Here is a 23,332-nt window from a genome sequence, read left to right as displayed (position 1 = left end):
TAAGTACCCCCTTCCCTCTCTGTTTTCCTCTACATGAGCTGCCGGATCTATTCAATTTGTATTCAAAACTCAATTCCAAATCCAAATACAAAATGGGAGGTATCCAAATGGGCCCTAAGGGTATTTAAGAGTAATTAATAAATCAAACTGGAGTAAACAAAATAATAAGGTTCCAATCCTCCCAATGCTGATAACAGTATGTACACCAATATCGTTCAAGTTATGGTCTACTAACTGATACTAATGTTGAGTACTAAATTGTAATGTGTACATTGTGTATTGCATTGCAAGATGCCCAAGTTAGTGTATTGCATATGCTTCCTATAGATATGAGGCATATGTTTCCTATGCAAGATATAATAATGTATTTTGGCATTCTACCGAAGGGAGACAGAGTTCCTTTTTTTGAAAAGGGGGAGACAGAGTTCCTGATGCAAGATATTACTAGAAAAGGGAATGCTACGGGGGTTGGAAGGGTTGGGTACTGGACTCTAGTATTTAACTAGATGAAATCCAATCTATTTTTTATTTTTTTTATTTTTTTATTTTTTTTATTTTTTTTTTGGTAACGAAAGGTGTCCCCACGCCCTGCGGGGGTAGGACTATTTCCCCAGAGAGCCACACCCTTCCGGGTTAATGAAATCCAATCTTGAGATTGATGGTAAAGAATAACTTGAATTTTCAAAAGGGTGATGATATTTTCACCCCCTGCAGTACATGCACACCCTCTTATAATGTGATTTGACATAAAGTTGCCCACTTTTCACGTCAAATTGACAAAATATCATCGCCCTTTTCAAATCAGGGTGGGTGAAAATATCTTCTCCCTTTTCAAAATTGACAAAAAGGATCGACAAAGGTAAATATCATCGGAGGAACGCTTCAAAATTTTAGGGGTACATAGTAAATCACTTGAAAAATGACAATATAAAAAACAAGATTGACTAGAATACGTGCTCAAATTTGGATAGTTTTTATAAATCTGCAAAATTTCTAATTTTCATATTTGGACTCGACCATAGATCAAAATCCAATGGATAGATTAGGGTAAAATTTGATTATGTTTGGTCAAATATAGATTAAAGAAAATTATACGACCCCGTTTGGAAGCCTAGAAGATTTTGATTAGGATTTCTTACATTTGCAGCCCATTTTGCATTGTGATTTGGATCCGGATTAAATTCTTGGATTTCAAAATCAGCGACTGACAGTGAAAAAAATCAGATTTCCCTGTGGAAATAAGTAATTGGAAATCCACAAATCTGGCAATTTCCTTCACCCTCTTTACTCCTCAACCTCTCCCCTCCAGTAGGAAGTACCCCCTTCCCTCTCTCGCTCTCCCTCAACATGATTTGGCAGATCTATTCATTTTGTATTCAAAACTCAATTCCAAATCCAAATACAAAATATGAGGTATCCAAATGGGCCCTAAGGGCCCGTTTGGATACCCCTTGGATTTGGATTTGGAGGTGAATTTTGATTTCCAAAATCCATGGATTCAAAATTCAGAATTTTAAAATTCACAAATTTATAAATAATGCCGTTTGGATGACCACGTATAGATTTGGATTTCAAATCTAAATTAATCTTTTTTTTGTTTGGATGCTCTTTGGATTTGAATTTGAAATCTAACAAAACCAAAAAGCCCTAAAATACTTGATATAGGGGCATTTCAGCCATTTTCCATGATCCAGGGGTATTCTAGTCATTTTACCACATATGTGGCTGTTTTGATCATTTTTTATGTCATAAGGGTGTTTTAGTGATTTTTCATGACTCGGGGTATTTGCTCATTTTCACCCGGCATAGGTATATTTCGATCATTTTGCATGACTCGAGGGTATTCTAGTCATTTTACCTAATATGGCATATTTTTATCATTTTTATCTCATGAGGGTATTTTTAGTCATTTTAGTCATTTTTCATGAGCCATGGGTCATTTTTACTTGATATAGGGGTATTTCAACAATTTTCCATGATCTTGGCGTATTCTAGTCATTTTACCCTATATGAGGTTATTTTGATCAGTTTTATGTCATGAGGATATTTTAGTCATTTTTACACGACTCTGGAGTATTTTTTCATTTTTACCTGGTATATGGGTATTTCAGTCACCTTGCCTGACCCGGAAGCATTATAGTCATTTTACCTAATATGACATATTTTTATTATTTTTATCTCATGAGAGTATCTTTAGTCATTTTAGTCATTTTTTATCAACCATGGATCATTTTTACTTGATATAAGAGTATTTTAGTCATTTTCCATAATCTTGGAGTATTCTAGTCAATTTACTCTATATGAGGTTATTTTGATCATTTTTATGTCATAAGGGTATTTTAGTCATTTTGCACGACTTCGGGGTATTTTTTCATTTTGGGGTATTTCAGTCATTTTGCCTGACCGGGGGTTTTCTAGTTATTTTACTTAATACGACGTATTTTGATGAATTTTAAATGTCATGTGGGTACTTTAGTCATTTAACACTTCTTTAGTATATTTTGGTCATTTTAACCTCTTACAGGTCACATTTAGATTTATAAATAACCTCTCGTAGAAAGGATTTATAAATCCAAAACATTATACTAACATGAGGAATTTGTAAATCTTGTGAATTTCACTCAAATCCAAATCCAGATGTCATAAAGGCTTGCCAAACGCCGAATTTGGATTTAAAAATCCAAATTCACCTCCAAATCCAAATCCAAGGGGTATCCAAACGGGCCCTAAAAGTTTTGTGCAAATCCAACCCTTAGATCAAAAGCAAGAATCAAACAAACGAAGCCGTTCACATTAATTAAATCAATAATCCATGTGATCACAGTATAGAAATTACAAAAAAAAAAAAAGGGGAAAAAATGATTGAAGAGTAGGAAAGATTATATACTTGGAAGCAGACTAAATAATGATTGCAAAGAAAATACACCACTAACTAACCAAAGACATCACACTAATGATTAGATCATGAATATCACACTTGTCTAAGAGCAATGAAAGTCACATCCACGCAAATGCAATGAGCTTTATTTTTTAATTCAGTCATCCATGTGAAATTGCAGCCCTTGGGCATTACAATATACAAGAAATTAAACCCTGTGAAAATTGGAACGACTCTTCTCTAAATGCTTTTTAACTCTACACTTTCTAAAGTAGTCTCTCCTAATTAAATAAAGAAAATATCCCATCTAATCTATATTAAATATAAACAAAAGACAATTTAAACCTTTCTAAAACACATTGATTGAAAATAAGAAAATAACTTAAAAGACTCCAAAGCTTACTAAAAGACTTTAGTTTCTAAATTAGAAACTTTAGCTAACACTAAAAGCAAAGAAAACTTAAATAAAATTCCTATTGAAGATTCTCTACCACCAGGTGTACCCAATTGAGCCTCAGGAAAAAAAATGCCAAAGGTATGTAAATTCCCATGTAAACCAATTTGACTATGGTCAATTGACTAAATTACCAAAATACCCCTCGTGTCAATTTTTATAAAAAAAAATTGAATTGGGTGCAATTCTTCATGGACCCCAATTCCATCTATAAATTGCTTCAACAGCAAAATGAGATGTTACCAGCATGCTTTTAAAGGGCAGAATCATCATCTTCATCATCATCATCGCCATCAAAGTAGTTGTCACCACTATCTTGCCCATATATCTCATATTCTCCATCGCTCATGTCAATATTTTGGAGCTTACCATCACTGCCGCCCTCATTACCACCCTCTTCAGTGAACGGAAGACTGCCAAAAATCTCCTTCAAGTAGTTCTTGGTGAAGTTTTCTCCAAGGGGATCTGTTCAAATATCGGAAACTCCATTCTATATGAAGCATTCAATGTATTCATGAGCCAAAATGAAATTCAGAAAAGAACCTGCATTGATTAGATAACCCCATTTCTGAGAGCAACTATAGTTTATTATTATTCCAAGTATTCTCAATTGAAAGAATATAGTCTAAACTAATATCAAAAACTTGCAGCCACTTTTATTGTTGATGTAAATTTGGTTATATTCTGTAGATGATTATTATATCTATTTGTCCTGTTTCATTAAACTGCACTAGTAAACCCATTTCTTTTGTGGATTTTCATCACAGAATGAGGCCAAGTGTCACTACAGTCAGCTACGCCCTGTAACAAAATGACATTTGAACACTTGAATTTCCAAAATAAAATCATGAAACTTGATAAAAATGATTAAGCAATCAAGATAATCAAAATTATAAAATAAAAAACTCAGATATAATATGTTTCAAGGATACAGGAACTTGCTTGTAGAGAGAAACTGTCATCTCCATCAGCCTACAAGCAAAAGCACACAGTATGAATTTTGAATCAGCATGAAAAATAAATGAGAAGCCAAAACTGAAACCTAAGTCACAAATATCATTCTCGGGAATTTCTCGGCAAGGGAAAATCTCTGGATACATTAAATTTTTCTTATTTTTTTCAGGTTTATATCGGGAAAAATGATAAAAATAAAATAATTTAAAAATATATAAACTAGGAAAAAATATAAAATGAAAAATATCATAAAAAATATAATGATATTATCACAATATTATCATGGTAAATGAAAATATCACTATATTTTTAAATTCTCGGGTCGTTTTATCAAAATGTGGCGATAAAATTGCTATATTTTGAAACTATCAGAGATATTTGTGACCGAGACAAGAAGCTTATAGAGGTTTGCTACCATATGAAGTGACCCATATTCATCTTCCTCTTCCTCTTCCTCTTCTTCTTCCTCAGCTTCTTCTTCTTCTTCTTCTTCTTCATCATCATCATCATCATCGCACGTAATTTCCACATTGTTAGATCTACTTTGCGATACTCCAGAAGCCTGACTGTCAGAGTCTGACAGAAACAAGAAATTCAAGGTACAGAACATTGCAAACACTTCAAGCTTAGAAAAGTTTCGAATTGTGGTTATTGTGAAAGTTAAATTAGGCATACAGAATAACATAATGCAAAAAGGGAAACACTAAATACTAACAAAACTCACAGTATTCATAAAAAGATAAAAGTCATGCTTTTCAATATTGAACCTTTATTGACATGTTGATGCTCATCTTTATCAGGTCTCAAATCTCTTTTAAGAACTTGCAGCCTCTTGGACTTCTCAAAGCGTTCAGACACAGACTTCACTAAGTTCTCTGCACCGGTTTTAGGAAATACTGATAGGAACTTCATGTTGACACGCAACTTTAAGCATTCAAATAGGGTCCTAGAAAACCATCCTGTTGAATGCTGTAGATATATGGTCAATAAATATGCAGTAATAAGTAGGGATTACAGTAACATCAACTATATCTTGAGACCATGAAAAAGTTCCATGTGGACTAGTAGAAAATGCTCTAAATGAAGAACAAAGAATGAAAACAATAGATTTTTTTTTTTGGAACGGTACGAAAACAATAGATACAAATAGAAAAAACTACTATGGAACATGTATTGAAAAACTAATGAATTTTATTTTCCTTTTCCCCATGCTGTAAACTTTTTCGCTTTTTAATACAGCTGTTATTCATCAACAGGAAAAAGACAAAAAAAAAACTAAAAGCAACAACAGGGATGCAGCACACAACAATACAACCTGTATTAAGTTGTGAGATACAGAAAATAATTGAAATTCCTTTTCCTTGAAACAAAAAATAAAAATAATAATAATAAATTAAAATGTAAACATGGACAAACAGTTATCAAACCACAAAAAGGTTGACAACAAATGAAAAAGACTGTTAATAAAGGTCTCCGGTGAAAATCCTAAATAAGCTTTAAAAAGATCTCTAATTGAGCTTGTTATGCTATAATGCATCTCTGCTCTCATATAGACATTGTCAATACTCCTTTGAATGGGGCTGCTACCCAAGATGTCACCTCTGCTAGATGGTTTCATGCAGAAAGTTTATGAAACTCCTCAAGCTCATTCAGCCAGCAGTTTTTCGTGCATAATTCGCTAGTAGGAACCCCTCTCTCAACAGCCACGTTCCCACCATGCTGATGCACCTCCTTTTAAAGTTATTGTTTAAGTAAAGGGCAGCCCAGTGCACGAGGCTGCCGCCATTGCGGGGTCTGGGAGGGCTAGATGTACGCAGCCTTACCCCAGCTTTGCAGAGAGACTGTTTCCGCGACTTGAACCCGTGACCACCAGGTCACAACGCAGCCCTACCCCACCTTTTAACGTTATTGTTAAAGTAGAAAAGATTAAATAATGCCATCTCTAACAGTTAAGCTTTTGGAGTAACTCGTTGTTTGACATGGTATCAGACCAATTGCCCTGGGTTCAAAACTCCTTGATATCAAAATCCTCATGTAATGGCCAACCCAAAAGAGGGGACACATGTGTCACGTGTAGGACAAAGACGGGCCACACGTGAGGGGGAGTGTTAAAGTAGAAACGATTAAATAACGCTATCTCTAATGGCCTAAGCTTTTGGAGTAGTTTGTTGTTTCACAGTTATTGCTACGACCTTGGTTTTCTTCCCGTTTGAGACCTCCGTAGTAGAGAAGGCATTCTAAGGTTGTCATCCAATCAAGGAGGTCTTCTATATAATGTTTTTTGAATTTTGAGACATCTACTTCCATTATATGGTAATGCCTCTCAAGATAATGGCGTTTTCCATGCTGACCTACATTATAGAACTGCTGCAGTGGCTGGAAGAATTAATTAGTCTTTGTTACAGGAACCACCATTAGGAAAGCCTTTATGAAACGGGAGGTTTTGCATTTGGCAAAGAAAAAGATCATTAAATGGTTCCTAGCAAGGGTATGTTATGCTTGTATTGCTTTATTTCTAGCAAAGAATCCGGTCTCGTTGTAGAGGTTGCTTCATGTAAATGCAGTATACGATCATTCATACTATGCAGTTCTTGGATCTGAGTGTCAGGTTTCTTGTTGAAATGCACAGTACTACTGCAGGGAAAATGAAGCCTCTTTGCAATCACCGCCGTGGAGTCTTTTGTCCCTCTCATGTTCATTACTTGCCACCATCTGACCAAGAAGGAATTACTTAAATGCAATATAAAAAGGTCACCTTACAATGAATCCTACAGGTTTTTTGGTAGGCCTTTGTTGGACATCAACACAGATCTTCCAAACATGAAAATTCCAAAGATATTTGACTAAAAGATGAAAAGAGATCTTTGAATAAATCATATTCCAAATTCAATTATTGCTGGCTAAAAGAAAATTCCAAAGTAAGATCTTTTGACAAAGATCTTCAACTAAACCAGAGATTACCAAGTAAATCATTCTTAGCTAGTGGAGACCACCCAAAGATCTCTACACAAACCTATAATCCACCAAAAGTTAATCATATCGGGAAAATGATTTTTCCGTTTTAGAAGGTAGAACATAAAACATCCAAATTCAGATTAGGATCACAATTTCTTACAGCAGAACTAAGAATCTATTTTAAGGGCTTTCTATATTTTTTAATGAAGAAAAGTAAAAAAGAATGAAGAACTTACAGCACAAGTTGTCTGTTCTGAAGATTTTCTGATTTCTTGTTGAATATAATCATCATCAAGTTCAAAAAATTGCAAGGAACTAAAACTCTGACGTGGAAACACTCGAAACTGACATATATCCTTCCATGTATACTGCAATCTACGAGCAAAAACAAAATGATTGAAAACTTTGGGACATTGGTCAGAATAAGCAGAAATCCTTATACTATAAATAACGCGTGAATCAGGGGTTAAAGTCATCCTCACTTTTCGTTATTTCCGTTCATGTCCCACAGCCCATCACGATACCTTTTGCGTTGACATTTCTGATTTTCTTTAGGGGTATTCTAGGCATTCATGTCAGGCAATAAATACCCTAGCGCAAACGTCCAAAAATAATGCCCTTAATTTTTTCTTTTACCATTAACCCCTTTGCTGATATCTAACATCTATCTCTATGAGAAATTATTTAAGGGTAAAATCGTAACCTACATACGAAAAGTACCGACACATGGTACCTGTGTTGCCGTACACACCCAAAATCTTTTTAGCAAAGGTGATTCTTCAAAAAATGGGTGGGAAAAAGACCCCAATACCCTTCTGACATGATGACAGTAACGTCAATCATTATCTTAAAGTTAGATTTAATGCATTGATCTTAGCTGTCATCGTTTTTGTTCGTTTGAACATATGTTTGAACCCAAAAAAATGTTAGGCTCGTTTTAATCGTGTCGTCTACAATAAGCAGAGACTGTTAGATCCTTGACAAGTGAAAGTATTTTTATGTACTTAAGATTCCGGCGGCGTACTTCAGAATCTGGCGGCATACTTGATGTGTTTGGAACACATATTTGAACCTAAAAATCCGACAGTGTACTTGATATTCTGGCGTCGTTCTCGATATTCCATCGGCTTACTCGATACGTTTGGAACACATGTTTGACCCAGAATATCCGACAGCGTACTTGATATTCCAATGGCATACTCGATACATTTGGAACACATGTTTGAACTCAGAAAATTCGACAGCATACTTGATATTCCGACAGCGTTCTCAGCCAAAAGCGACGTGAGAAATAATAAAATATTCAATAACGTAGCTTTTATGAGCCAAAAGAGATGTGAGAAATAATAAAATATTCAATAACGTTGCCGTTGCATAAACTTGTCTTTTTTGTGACTAATTACTCTGTCTATTTCTTCTACATGAGGACCTATTTTTGTTCTTAAAATATTTAATCACCTAAACTTAGCTTACATTTTACTACTCTCTCTTATTTTTTGAATGCACATATTTTAGATGTAGGCTTTAATAGCACTGCCTTATGTTTGTTTTGTTTGTTCTCACAGTAAGCTTTATTTCACTTATCCGGAAAAGATCAAAGAGGAATGCTAGTGTCAAGCGGAAGCTTCTCCCAAAGGCGTTTTAAGTGCAGTTTTCTCGAAGGGTTTATTTCATCAATGACATTGCAGAAATCAGAAGCTTTGACGACAGACAAGGATGCTTCATGAGTAGGAAAAACTCGCAATAATGGAAATGGGTGATTCTCGGACCAATTTCAAACCAATATAAAGATTCTGTAGTAAATCTTCAGTTCTCCTTGAAAAAATAAAATCCTATTAGGGCCCGTTTGGATGCCGAGAAGATTTTGATATGAATTTCTTACATTTGCAGCCCTTTTTGCATTGTAATTTGGATTTCTCACATTTCTAATTCAGCATCTGATAGTGAAAAAAATCAGATTGCTTTGCAGTGAAAATAAGAAATTGAAAATATATTGTTTTTAAAAAAACACATTGTCCAATAAAATTCAGTGGGTTGCCTTAATCAACTCTTTTTTCGCTGAACACCTAAAGCAGTGAATATATTGTTTTTTTTAGAACACATTGTCCAACAAAATTCTGACTGTTTTGAAGCGGCTCACAACCAATTGACGTACCATTCCTCAAACTTGATATATTTATACGGAAATGAAATCACCGCTGCAATCTTTTGATATTCCGCGAAAGCTTCTTGCCTTTTAGTATTTATTATTTAAATGGCTGTCAAAAGGTTATTACAGTTCCCATAAAGCTCTAACAAGCCCTTTAAATACTGAAGGACAATCTAAATGGCTCGCACGTGCATTTTTACTAGTATGTTATTAAAGCTAAATCTACCATTGATACATAGTCAATTCACGAGGAACAATATAATAGTTATTCAAAGATAAGGTAAGCTAACAAAACTAAAAATATTGAGGAATGGTTGAAATTACGACCAGTTGCATGCAAGAATGCACACCCTTAGTTGCACAAACCAGGAGCAGGAGCAACATACTCGGGTACAAAAGCAAGGAAATGGTGGTTATCACAACATTTAGGAAACAGGTGAGGCTAGGAATCATCTAATATAAATTAAGGTTAAAGAATGCTAAATATATACACATATCTAATACATTATAGAAATTGCGTACCAGTATATATATATATATATATATATATATATATATATATATATAGAGAGAGAGAGAGAGAGAGAACGGTTCCTACACATATGTGTAGATAAGTTATCTACACACTAGCTTAAAATACAGTGGGGGCCACATTATTTGGGTGATCCAAACCATTCATTTTTAAGGCACTCACATAGATAGGGTGTCCACAAAAAATCAGGTCCATAGGATCATCCTAACCATTCGAACTGTGGAGGCAAAAAACGGACTAATTTGTGAAGGTTTAAAGACATCCATTTTACCTCCACAAATCGTAGGGTTGGGATGATCCTATGGATCTGATTTTTTGTAGACACCCTATCTATGTGAGGGCCTTTAAAATGGATGGCTTGGATCACCCAAACAATGTGGGCCCCCACTGTATTTTAAGCTAGTGTGTAGAGAACTCTCTACACATATGTGTAGGAACCGTTTTCTCATATATATATATATATATATATATATATATATATATATATATATATATAGGGTTAGGATGATACTATGGACCTGATTTTTGGTACACACCCCATCCATGATAGGGCCTTTTAAATGAATGCTTTGGATCCCCCCAAAAACATGGGCCCACATGAGTTTTTGACACTCGAGCTCATATAAGCTATCTGAGCTCGAGCTCAAAAACACTATGCTCTCTCTCTCTCTCTCTCTCTCTCTCTCTATATATATATATATATATATATATATATATATATATATATATAGAGAGAGAGAGAGAGAGAGAGTCGAAATGCCTATGTCCAGAAAAGATAAATACCACGAACATGACAAATTTCAAAACTTTAGAAGTCCTCTCACATCCCCACGAAATCATGATAGTGGTAACTGATGGCAAGGTTTTAAATTTCGGTTTCGGACGGCACGGAAGCGGAAACATTTCGGTTTCGGTTGGAAATTTTGGTGGAAAACTTGTAAAATCACAAAAAATGTATGGAAACATATGCAAATGATGAAATTTTAAGATGAAACTTTGGGAAATGCTAGAAAAGCACAAATGCATGCTTAGAAACCATCACATAAGCAAGAAAGCTATCCATAATAGGGATGCAACTCTGGTCGGGTTGGATCGGGTTGAGGCCAACTCTAACCCAACCCGAGCGTCAGTTTGAGAGCTAAGCAATTCTTTGAATCAAGAGAAAGGTTCCAGTAATTTGCTCACAGGAATAAGCAGTAAATTTTCAAAGCAACATAGTAGACATCAATACATTTCCAATACATCCAACATCAAGCTGCCAAGGAAAAAGACTAAAGAAATAAGTAAATGAAAACTAACTCATCAAATGCGCTCATGTCTCCAAATTTTCGTAACTGAGGTGGCATTCGAAAGTCAACTCTTTGGTATCTGTTGGAAGGCAATCGAAAGGAACATAAGCAGCCATCCATTAAAAGAGTTCTAGAAAATTCTAAGTAGGTAAAACCACGACCCCTGCTTGGTATGCTTGATGGGGCCTATGAAAATAAAAAGGGGGCTCCCCAAATGACGTCACATTGGCCACATCACTCAACAAACCAAAAAGCAGGAATACAGGCAAAAGCAGGAATACAGGCTCTCTGAGAGGACCAAACTTTTCCACATCGTATATGGCAGCACAACATGTGGAAAACCTCCTTCAATGCAGGGTAAGTTCATGGTTTTAAATTTCGGTTTCGGTCCCGAAATCCTGAAATTCCGGCTGAAATCCGGTAATTAAAAAAAAAGGAATATTTTATTGTATCCGGAATTTCGGCCAAAATTACTGAAATTTCGGAATAATACTATATTTTAAAAAAAAATCAATTTCTGGAAATTTAGACTGAAATTTCCAAAATTTGGTAAACCCGAAATTTCGGATTTCGTGAAATTTCAGTTTCGGATTTCGGCTGAGATTTAAAACCATGGCTAAGTTTACTGATATGTAAGTGAGCTGAAATCTTACATTCGAGATTCAGAATCCTTACGAGGATCATATGCTTTTCTGATCCAGAACCGACCGAATGGTCCAGTGGCAAAGTAATAAGCAGATCTAAAGAGAAGCCTGCACAATTCAAGAGCACCCTCAAGTATGCAGCCATTATAAAATAACTAAAGAACACAAAAGTGTGAGAGTACAAGGGGATGACCTATTCAACTGATCACGGCTGAGCTTTAGACCGTCATCTAGCAGTTGTTCCTGCAGTGAACGTCTGGGCCATATAGGTCGTTCATCAAATAGTTTTGCCACAGCCATCTGCCACTCCCATTGAGTTGAACCTTGGGGAATGTTATTCTCCCAATTAATTTTCTTTGGAATCTGTATGAATTTTAAGTTCCACAGGAAGAAAGAAAGTGCGGTGTATAAAAGTAGTAGTACTAAGTACCAGATAGTTATCTGTGGTTCGATTATGTCCAAATTTAGTGCATAGGTGTAGTAACAAATAATTTCATTGCAAAGAAACAGAACAATATTTTGTTTTTAAGATTCATAAATAAGCCAAAAAACTAATAAAGAAATGGGGTATCATAATATTTCGTGATAATAACAACCAAGCAATTAGGATATCTTCTATGTTAAAATCAATTGCAATGCATGGCTCAATATCCATCTGCAGCACAAGAAAATAAAAAATTAATCAGTGGCTAACTTTTTTTCACAGTGATAACAAGTGATAAACTTGTTTCAGGAGAAAACAGTTCAACATAGAAGAATAGGGTGAGATATCCCAACAAGAAAAACAAAAATCAAACTCCCACTACAGAGGGAACTGCTTGCCAACTTTCTGATTTGGAAATATACAATACGTCCAATGCATTTAAAAATCAAGAATTCCAACAAAATAAACCAAATAAATATCAAGTTTCTGTTGTTGAGTGGGAAAGGGAAAGGGAAACCACAAATTAACAATATATGTAACAAAACGATAACAAAGAGATAATCTGTAACAAACCAAATAAGAATAATGATTTGTTAGAAACACTGGCATCATCAAACAAAAATAGTTTTTCACCCAACAATTAGTACCATTAATAGCATTTTGAGAAACAGGTTTTACTGCATCAGAGCCCACAACTGATTTTGCACTCAACAACTAATTCAGTTTCTTCCTAAAGGTATTGCCCAGCTTCATTTCACCCTTTACATCGAAGTATCAGAGAAGCATCAACCTTCTGTTCATTGTTTATGTAATTGGGCTCTCAATGGGCTAGGAAATACAATGGGTATTTGAGGTCAACTACTGTGGAGCCAGGTCTCAACTTTACCAGATGGCCATAGGCGTCAGGCCACGCTTGAGGGTGACTTTGTAACTCCACCAAAAACACGGGTAGGGCTTGGGCCTAAAAAGCAATGATCATTGGTTTTTCACCTTTTTTGGAAAAAAAAACATTATTGGTTTGTTATAAGCAGGTGCTGGATTCTAATTGTTCACCATGGTATTTAGTTTTGGCACATACCATGGATGCTATTGCTAAAATGCTGTAAAAAAGTTTTTAAAAAAATCAGAGAGGTCACACACTTCATGTCGTTTCTCTATCATGTCATTGTGAATCTAGAACATTGCAACACATATATCAATGGTATATACAATTACACAAATGCCCTTAGTGACTGATAGTGTTCTCTTACAACCTCCCTTAAGATGAAGTGGGCCTCTGAACATTTTCAGCTTGTCAAGTAGATGAAAATGATTATCTGCAGTCAGTCCCTTGGTGAATATATCATCCATCTAATCCTTGGTACACGTCATGGTATCACCTCCTCATTTTCTACGTTTTCACAAAAGAAAGTGTGTACCTATTTTAATGTGCTTCATCTCATCTTGGCATGAAATACAGGATTATGTGACATTTTAATTGCACTTTGGTTGTTGCAATACAAGATGTTGATCCTAGTGTGATATCTGGCCTTGTGAATATAAGATATTGAATATCACCCCTCAACTCTTTTACATGAAGTGATCGCGTATCTTTTCTCTTTCTTTGGCTGGAATTCTCTTATTCAGCTGGAGTGCCGATTGGATTGCAATTCATCATGAGGAACTTCTGTCAAAATCTGATTTTTAAAGCTCTCTTTCACTCCTCTAATATCTGCAATCACTTTCAGTTATTATAATGTCATCCACATACACTAGGATCAATGCCATAACTGATGAAGTGTGCTTTATGAACAAGGAGCTATGTGATTTACTTGTTTCATAATGACATCTGCTGAAAGCTATGAGCCTATATATAGCTTTCTTCAACTTGCATACATGGCTATCTCTACTGGCTATTTCATACCTCTCAACCTGTTTCATTTATACTTCTTTGAGACTCCCATGAAGGAACACATTCTTGACGTCTAGAAGATATAAGAGCCATCCAAAAGAATTGACTAAGGCTAAAACCAGCAGAGCAGTGATAGTCTACCGGATTGAATGACTCGTCATAGTCAAGACCAAGTTGTTGATTATAACATTTTGCAACAACTATAGCTTTGCACCATTCTATAATAACTTTAGGTCTCTGTTTTGATTTATAAATCTAATTGAATAACATATTGAATAACATGTATACCCCTAATACATGTTGAATAACATGTATTAGGGGTAGTTTAGTCATTACTTGTTAGAGAGAGGGTATTGTAGTCATTGTACTTGGTTGCCCTAGTTGGGCCTTATATATACATCATTTTACATGGGAGCTCCCTAGTGGAGACTTTCCATCCCTCACTTCTCTTCTTCTTCCTCTCGTCTAAGCCTAATCTCATTTCTAACATGGTATCAGGGGTAGAAGGAAAGAAGAAGAGTATCTCCACACCATTCTCTCTCATATCTCTCTTTGCCTTTATACACAAGGTGTTGTTTCGTCTTTTATTTTCCGAAAATTTCTCCCCAAATCTCCCTAATCTTTCTCTCTTGGTATTCTCTCTCTTTCTCGCAACTCTCTCTCGTACATTTTTTTTTTCCATTTTCTTGTTTTTGGAGTTGTCGTAAATCACAAAGAAAAAAAAAATATTCTAAAATCTCTCCCCCAAATCTCTCAAAAATATCTCTTTCCCTTCTTTTTGGTTCTTTATCCCAAAATCCCATTATTCTCTAAGTCCATACCCTTATTGGGTTCTTTCTAGTTTCTTTCACCCATCTTTATGTTTTAAATCATATCTTTCTTTCATGTTTTGAGTCTCTTCCCTCACCCTCTCCATCCTAATCTTTGTCCTTTCTCCTCTAGAGTCGTTGTCTTTTATGTCTTTTGTGTTGTTCTTCAAGGTGCCCACCAAGTGTTCGGTGAAATGTCCGAAAGAGATTTGGTGCCTTGGATGTCTTCCTTTCATTTCAAGTTGAAGGCCCTTGGCTTCAAGTTGAGGGGGAGTGTTGTCTAGTGTTGTCATCTCTTTCTTTCCATTGTTTTGTATGTCTTTTGTGTTGATGTCATTTCTTCCTTTACATTGTCTAGTGTTGTCTTATATGTCTTCTTATGTCTTTTATGTTGTTCTTCAAAGGTGCACACCAAGTATTTGACAAAATGTCTAAGAGAGGTGGAGTGCCTTGTTTGTCTTCGTTCCTTTGTCTTATTCTTCAAGGTGCACACCAAGTGTTCGATGGAATGTCCGAGAGAGGTGTAGTGCCTTAGTTGTCTTCGTTTCGTTGCATGTTGAAGGTATTAGACCTTCAACTTGAGGGGGAGTGTTCTCATGTAGTTCTTTGTGTCTTTTCTTTAGGGGGAGAGTTCTTTTTTTTTCCTTGATTTTGTCTTCTTAGTCGTCTTTTCTTGAGGGATTGTTGTCATCTTTGTTGTCTTTTCTTTAGGGGGTTTTAGTATCGTCTTCTTGTGGGAGTGCTGCCTTATCTCTTCATGTTGTCTTGATATTGTCCTCCTTGCCTTGTCATGTCCAGGCTCATGTAGTCTCCCCCAAGGGGGAGTATTGCTAGTGATTATGTTCTTCGTCTTCTTCGTCATGTGTCTTCTCTTTCATGTCTTATCCTCTCTTTTCCGGGCGATGGTTTACATTTCCATCATTGGTCGGCTCTCTTACAGGCGATGGTCTTTTCCCGTCGACCTCTCTTTTCCGGGCGATGGTATTCCCATCGTTGGTCGACTCTATTTCAGGCGATGATGTTCATACCGTCGACCTTGTCTTCAGATGATGGTGTCCCCATCGTTGGTTGGTTATCTTGTCCTTCCTTTTCTTCCTATCTTCAGGCGACGATGTTCATGCCGTCGACCTTGTCACCAGATGATGATTTCCCCATCGTTGGTTGGTTATCCTCTTCCTTTCTTCTTCTTATCTTTTCAGGCGACGGTGTTCATGCCGTCGACCTAGTCTCCAGACTATGGTTTTCCCATCGTTGGTTAGTTATCCTTGTTCTCTCTCTCTCTCTCTCTCTCTCTCTCTCTCTCTCTCTCTCTCTCTCTCTCCAGGCGACAGTGTTCCCGTCTACCTTGTATCCGATGTTTTCCCCATCGGTTATCATCTTCACTTGGCGTTGTGCTTTTGCCGATGTTCGTTGTGCGCACCTTTAGTGTGCCCTCTTTTTTACTCGATGGATCGTTGCTATTCCCCTGTCGAGGTGCCTCAGTTCGATCTTTCATGGTTCCAGACTTATTGTCGGGTTCTCATTCAGGGGGAGACCCGGTTGTGACTGCTCTCGCCGTCATGCTACCTCAGGGGGAGCTGCTCTTTTTGATGGCCGAAGATCTCGATGTTGTTCATAGTGGCCTTTATCTTTTGTTTATGCTTTTCATTATGTATGTACCACACCAGCTTGAGGACGAGTGTTATACCAAGCTAGATATGTATGAGCTTATTGTACTTTTTTAGTTCTTGATGTAGTTCTTTGTAGCCTGGTAGCAAGATGGAGCTTCATAGTATATACACTCCAGCTTGAGGGGGAGTGTTGAATAACATGTATTAGGGGTAGTTTAGTCATTACTTGTTAGAGAGAGGGTATTGTAGTCATTGTACTTGATTGCCCTAGTTAGGCCTTATATATACATCATTTTACATGGGAGCTCCCTAGTGGAGACTTTCCATCCCTCACTCCTCTTCTTCTTCCTCTCGTCTAAGCCTAATCTCATTTCTAACAATAATGTCATCCACATACACTAGGATCAATGCCATAACTGATGAAGTGTGCTTTATGAACAAGGAGCTATGTGATTTACTTGTTTCATAATGACATCTGCTGAAAGCTATGAGCCTATATATAGCTTTCTTCAACTTGCATACATGGCTATCTCTACTGGCTATTTCATACCTCTCAACTTGTTTCATTTATACTTCTTTGAGACTCCCATGAAGGAACACATTCTTGACGTCTAGAAGATATAAGAGCCATCCAAAAGAATTGGCTAAGGCTACAACCAGCCGAGCAGTGATAGTCTAGCGGATTGAATGTCTCGTCATAGTCAAGACCAAGTTGTTGATTATAACATTTTGCAACAACTATAGCTTTGTACCATTCTATAATAACTTTAGGTCTCTGTTTTGATTTATAAATCTAATTGCAACCAACAATATTCTTACCTGAAGGTCAAGGCACCACTTCCCATGTGTCATTTTTGTATAGGGTTCCCATCTCAACAGCCATTAGCTTCAACCCATCGCTAATTAGTGATAGTTTCTTTAAAAGACGTTAGCTCTCTGTTTTGATTTATAAATCTAATTGCAACCAACAATATTCTTACCTGAAGGTCAAGGCACCACTTCCCATGTGTCATTTTTGTATAGGGTTCCCATCTCATCAGCCATTAGCTTCAACCCATCGCTAATTAGTGATAGTTTCTTTAAAAGACGTTGGCTCACTGATGCTTGTTGTTGTTGATATAGATGCTTGTTTATATTTGTGCTAGCGATCAAAGTTTTTTTCATATGGTTGAAGAATCCTAGCGCAACGAATAGAAGAGGAATCATCAGTTGACAAATTAGCAATATCAACTGGCAGATCAACAATCATTGCGGTAGACGGAGAGCTGGATGCCTCCCCCCTAATCTCACGGCCGAAGGTGAGAGGATCATAGAAGGGTCTGTCATCAAAAGAAACATGGTGTAAAATTAATTAACATCTGTTGAGATGCAAGAGAGCAACACCCATACCCATAGTATTCATCATTGTAGCCAACAAATATACAAAAAACTACCTTTATGAGATAGCTTTTTCCGATCAGACGATGGGAAATGGATATAACTACGACATCCCCATGACTGAAGTGATGCGTAGTCGAGCTATTGGCCTATCAATGCATGTTAAGGTTTTGTTGGCCAAAAGTAAATGACGGGAGCATAGTAACAACATGGACAAAAGTATGAAACACTTCGGTCCATAGATGCTTTGGAAGTCCAAAGTGAAACATCATAGAAAGACCTGCCTCAGTAATATGGCACGTTCAGCTACACCGATTTGTGCAATGTGTAATAAAGATTGTTGCACTGTGCCACAGGAGTGACACAATTCCTTGAAGACTTGGGAGGTGTATTACCTACATTGTCACTACGAAGAGATCTAATTAGGGCAAATTGATGCTCAGCAACATACGTGCAGAAGGAAGTGAAAATAGAAAGAACATCTGATTTGTTTTTCATGAAATAAATCCAACTATATAAAGTGAAATCATCCACAAAAATAAAATGAAAACAAGATCAAGACATTGATGGAATAGGTGCAGGAGCCCAAACATCAGTACCCAATCTCAAAAGGGAAAGTACGAATAATATTATATGAATTAAACGGTACTTAATGTTACTTTCCAATCTTACAAATAGGACAAACATGATGTTAAGAAGCCTTATTAAAAGCAATAAAAATCAAAGATTGGGAAACTAAAAAAAAGAATAGAATAGTTGAATTCCAAGAGGTGAATGAGAATAGAATAGCAGAATGGAGCAGAGTACGAAGCCTACATGCAAAGAATAGAATAGCTGTCTAATCACCTTCTTATTAATTTTTTTTTTTTGAATGATAACCTTCTTATAAATTTTACGACACAGAATTCATCAAATGCATGAACAAAATTTGCATGTGATGAAATTTAGGAACCAACACAATTCAATAAGCATGACTAATTATGGAAATCAATAATTTCTACAGTAGTAAAGGATGGGGCACATAGGTTTAGTCAGAAAAATATGACCTCCCAATGGTGTTGCACGATTGCCTGTTGTTTCTGTTTTGAGTTCAAAGAAATCGATGGCTTTAACCTGAAAATTCCAACAGGAAAAAAGCAATTTTAGATTAGAATATATTATACAGTTCACAATATCCAATACTCCAGCAAAAAAATCTCCAACATAAACTCAGTTTTTTAGGTTACATAAACGGTTCAGAAAGACCAAAACCTGACAACACAAGACCATAGCTCATGAATTTACCACTCAGATACTGAAGGCATTGCTAGCATAAACACATTTTTATAAATCAAAAAAGAATTGAACACTGCAAGGTACTCATGCAGTTATACCTTTCATTTAGCAGTACAGCAGAGATAGAGTAATTAACATTTACAAACAAATTGATTGTGAAAAATCAGAGGTCGCATTTCAAAGAACCACAATTTCAGAGTAACTCATAAAAGCAACTTACACTAAATTCTCTGGGATGTCCTTGGGTGAGAAGAGTGGAGGAACAAGCATCATCAAATCTTCCTGATCTATGTCCATAAGACCGCCTTTCTCTGTAAAACAACCAAAAAAAAAAAAAAAAAATTATGAAATCATGAATAGAGCATGAAAAATGCAACCAAAATTACAACCAAGAGGAAGCAGAGGCTTCACCAAAGTATGGTTCCACATCAGCCCAATGTCTCTTTTTTCTCCTGGCTACATCCGCATGAACAGCAAGGACATGCTGGTAGTCTACCATTCCTGCCAAAAGATAGATAAGTTAAAAAAAAAAACATAAAAAGGATAATAAAATAGCAGATGACTGTTTAGATGTACACCCAAAACTGCAATATGGGTGCAATTTGATCATTTCCAGATTGCAGTTTATGTGTAACCTGTAATCCCAAATGGCCCACATTGCAATTTGTTGTAATTCGAGCAAACATTAAAACCATGTCCCAGAGCTATGATCGTTACAGCATATTCAGTGCCCTCACCATCAAAATGATAGGATTGGGGCACTCTAGCCACGATATCAGCACATAGCCGCAGTGTGGATGATGGTGCTGACAATGCTTCATCGGCCTGCACATTCTTGTCTTCGGTAATGGTATCCATTTCACACTCAGAAGTAGGCATACTTTGCCGTAAAGGCTCCGCTGAATTAGGGTTTTCGAAACCAGTAACAGCATCTTGGCGGTCAGTGCCACAACTATCTTTTTTGGATATTCTAAGGAGAAGACTAGTAGAGGTACGAAGTTCCCCAAATGCAGGATGTGAACAGGGGTCTTCAGGGCGAAAACGTAGCTCCAAATAGTTCGACTCTGAGCTACGTGTCTGGAAAAAAAATTGGATGAAAAATAGTAAGAAAGAGTAACAAGAACAAAGGCATTTCCCCCTTTTGTATGCCTATTAGTGCACTTGTGAGGGGCAGGGGAGAAGAAAGAGAATGCGATGGGATCAATTCAACTCCATGGCACACGAAACCAGACTGGCAAAACTTTTAAAAATAAAAATAATAGTGAAAAGCATCACCTTGATGATTCCTTCAATTCCACCAAGAGTCTCAATGGCCCGCGAGGTCGAAGAAGGATAACCAGGATAATGTACCGCAAAAGCCTCTACCCCAGGCAAAACACCAGAGATGTTGCCGTCTTTTATCACTCCCATTGCTTGGCTGGAACCAAGGAAAACAAGGGAATGGGATTTTTCAATACTTAGATTGTCAATGACAGTGCCTTGGGAGTTAAGCGGTCGTTTGGATAGGCTCATTTTAAAATCTGGGATTTCTTCAAAATCTAGGATTTAAGAAAGCCTGATTATTAAGTTTTTGGATTTCAATATATACCGTTTGGATAACATCCTACAATTTCCAAGGATTCAAAATTATATTGTTCAGACTTTGGATACCACGGATTATTTTTTTTGAAGAAATGAGATTTTTCAAATTTAAATTTGTTGATTATTGGATTTTGGATTTTAATATTTAATTTTTTTTAAACAATATCATTCAATAAAAATAGTATGGAATTTCAATGATTAATATTAAAATAGGTAGCGAAGTAAAGTTATTTTCTAGATGCATTGAAATTCAAATCAGCTGCTGAAAGCCTAAAACTAGAACATCTCCTATCCCTTCTCATTCACGAGAATGCTACATTTTAAAAGTAGAATCGGATTTCTGAAGTAGATCTTCCCTTCAAGGTTCGATGCAGCCTGATGAAATTAGAATGACAATTGATTAATAGGAGAGGGGAAAACACGATTGAGTGTTCGAAATCTGAGAATAGAAAAAAAAAATGTGCATCTAAAATCGAATTCCATTGCGATTTCTCATCAAAAGCCCTAAAACAGGAAGTATAGCTCCATCATCACGTCAATTTGATTTGGAATAGCCTCCGAGAGACACAAACGACAGTAAAATCCAACATTTAAACTGATGAAAATAAGGTTATCCAGTATCGATTCACATATTTATCAGTTTCTCACCATCTATCGATGAAAAAAGGCGCTAATAGACAAAGAATGTCTGCACGAGCAAATAAAAACCTGGAGACGATGATGATGTGATTGAAACCTAATTCATCTAGGGTTTGTGTTTGAGAGAGGGAAGAAGGAGAGGAGGAATACCTCTTGGGCGCTCAGAGAAAGATGCCGATGCTCAGAGTCGCGAGAAGGAGAGCGGTGTGGCGTGTGGAGAGAGAGAGAGAGGGCCCGAAAATCTTCTATTTTTATGAGAGTGTGCCCGAAAACCTTCTATTTGTATCAGGAAGATGATTTTTTTCACCCCCACGGTAGGATAGTGCGCCCCGCTTTTAACGTGAATTGTGGGCAGACTTTAACGCTTTTTTACGCCAATTCACATTATCCTACAGGGGTGAAAAACATCATCTCCAATGTACATGCCTGCCTTGGTATGGGATTGAGTGGGATATAGCCCGGTATGGAACAGATTTAAAAGACTTAGCCTAACTCTTCTTTTTTTTCATTTTTATTGGCAGGTAAGTTGGGTTTTGGCGGGACCCCTACCTGTTTATTAAGTGAAAAGAAAGATGATACATTTAAGAATGGAAAACATCACCCCTATCATTAAGACACTAGATTTGAAAAACAAAAGGACTCCAATAATCCTTTTGGTGGTAGCCGATGGTGGAAATGGAGAAAAAAAAACAGGGAGTAACTAGTGGTGGAGATGGTGGTAGCCGATGGTGGAAATGGAGAAAATATAGGTTGATGGTGGCTGTGATGGAGGCGAATGGTGGAGATGGTGGTGGTGAGGGTGATGGAGAAGAATGGTGGAGATGGTGGTGGTGAGGGTGATGGAGAAGATGATCGGAGTTGGGTTGCAGAGATGGGTTAATGGAAAGAGCAGATGGAGGAGGTGGGTTTCAATGGAGGTGGTGATGGAGAATAGGATAGGGTGGCCGGATTCCGGTGATGACCACCGGAGAAGATGAAGAGATGGAGGTGTTGCTCGGCTGGGTTAGGGTCAAGAAAATGGGTTTTAGATGGGTTTCAAGGTGGGTTTGGAGAAATGGAAATGGTGGTTGTCAATGGAGGTAGAAGAAGATCAGCCGGAGGAGTGGGCGGAGAAGATGAAGTTGGTGGGTTGAGCTCTCTTCCTCTTCTCTACCTTCTCTCTCACTCTCTCTGCTTTTCAAGAAAATGGGCTCCCCCCTTCCCAAAACCCTATTTGGTTGGGTCCTGTATAAATGGAAATGGTATATTTGACCCCCTCTCTTTCCATGCCACGCCCTTTGGCAGTACATTTGCACCTACCTTGATTCTTTAAGGAGGTGCCTCGAGTAAGACAAACCCAAGCAAAATAAAAGGTTACTGAGCCCGCTCTCCTTCCATGGACAACCAACCCTAGTGTATTTATAACTATTTTTTATACCAGCAAAGGGGGGCCAAGAAGAAAAAAGGGGGAAATTTTTTGTGAAAAATATTCTCTCCTCCTTTGATCTTAACCCTTCAAATCACCTTTTTATTCAAGGATTAAGATCAAAGAAATCTTATCTACCTTAGAAAGCTTCATAATATTCTCTTCCAACTAATCCCAGCCTTAAACATCATTAGCTCATTATTAGGCCTAATTGAGACTTGAAAAGGAAGAAAAGAATCTTTCATATTTACCAAACTGTCCTGCTCTCGGATAATGCACCACATTATTATGTTACACATTAATCTGCACACCCATATAGCCTCCCGGACAGCTCACCGCAGCAAATTTAAACTGGCTTTCCAGGTTCAAGCGCACCCAATTTTCTAGCTAAATCACTACCCTCATTCCTACACTACACTACACTACAAACTTCGCTCGTTTGCTAGGCAAACCGTGACGGATTCGA

General features: G+C 36.9%; 1 protein-coding gene across 1 annotated transcript; it reads right to left on the bottom strand.

The window, feature by feature from the left end:
- Positions 1-3,002: 3,002 nt before the first annotated feature.
- Positions 3,003-21,766, bottom strand: LOC143879737 (uncharacterized). The gene is made up of 15 exons (XM_077382272.1): positions 21,612-21,766; positions 20,517-20,658; positions 19,979-20,318; positions 19,653-19,742; positions 19,462-19,552; positions 19,013-19,079; positions 12,468-12,510; positions 12,049-12,220; positions 11,865-11,963; positions 11,222-11,290; positions 7,478-7,616; positions 5,054-5,255; positions 4,702-4,862; positions 4,265-4,304; positions 3,003-3,797 (listed from the first exon to the last, which is right to left on the bottom strand). Exons 2-15 carry the CDS (start codon positions 20,649-20,651, stop codon positions 3,586-3,588), a joined length of 1,860 nt encoding a protein of 619 aa, XP_077238387.1. The 5' UTR covers positions 20,652-20,658; positions 21,612-21,766; the 3' UTR covers positions 3,003-3,585.
- Between the last annotated feature and the right edge of the window lie 1,566 nt (positions 21,767-23,332).

Source organism: Tasmannia lanceolata, unplaced genomic scaffold (assembly GCF_043159265.1).
Source record: "Tasmannia lanceolata isolate RefF3 unplaced genomic scaffold, GAP_Taslan_0.1 ptg000006l, whole genome shotgun sequence".
NCBI lineage: Eukaryota > Viridiplantae > Streptophyta > Magnoliopsida > Canellales > Winteraceae > Tasmannia > Tasmannia lanceolata.
Note: the sequence above shows the minus strand (reverse complement) of the source record. Positions and strands in the feature narration are given on the sequence as shown.

Excerpts from the sequence above, each read along its gene's own strand:
- LOC143879737 (XM_077382272.1), bottom strand. The coding sequence starts at position 20,651 with ATGGGAGTGATAAAAGACGGCAACATCTCTGGTGTTTTGCCTGGGGTA. Across the intron at positions 19,080-19,461 it reads GACATCCCAGAGAATTTAGT|GTTAAAGCCATCGATTTCTT; the intron begins GTAAGTTGCTTT and ends TGGAATTTTCAG. Across the intron at positions 7,617-11,221 it reads GACATGAGCGCATTTGATGA|ATTGCAGTATACATGGAAGG; the intron begins GTTAGTTTTCAT and ends TTTTGCTCGTAG.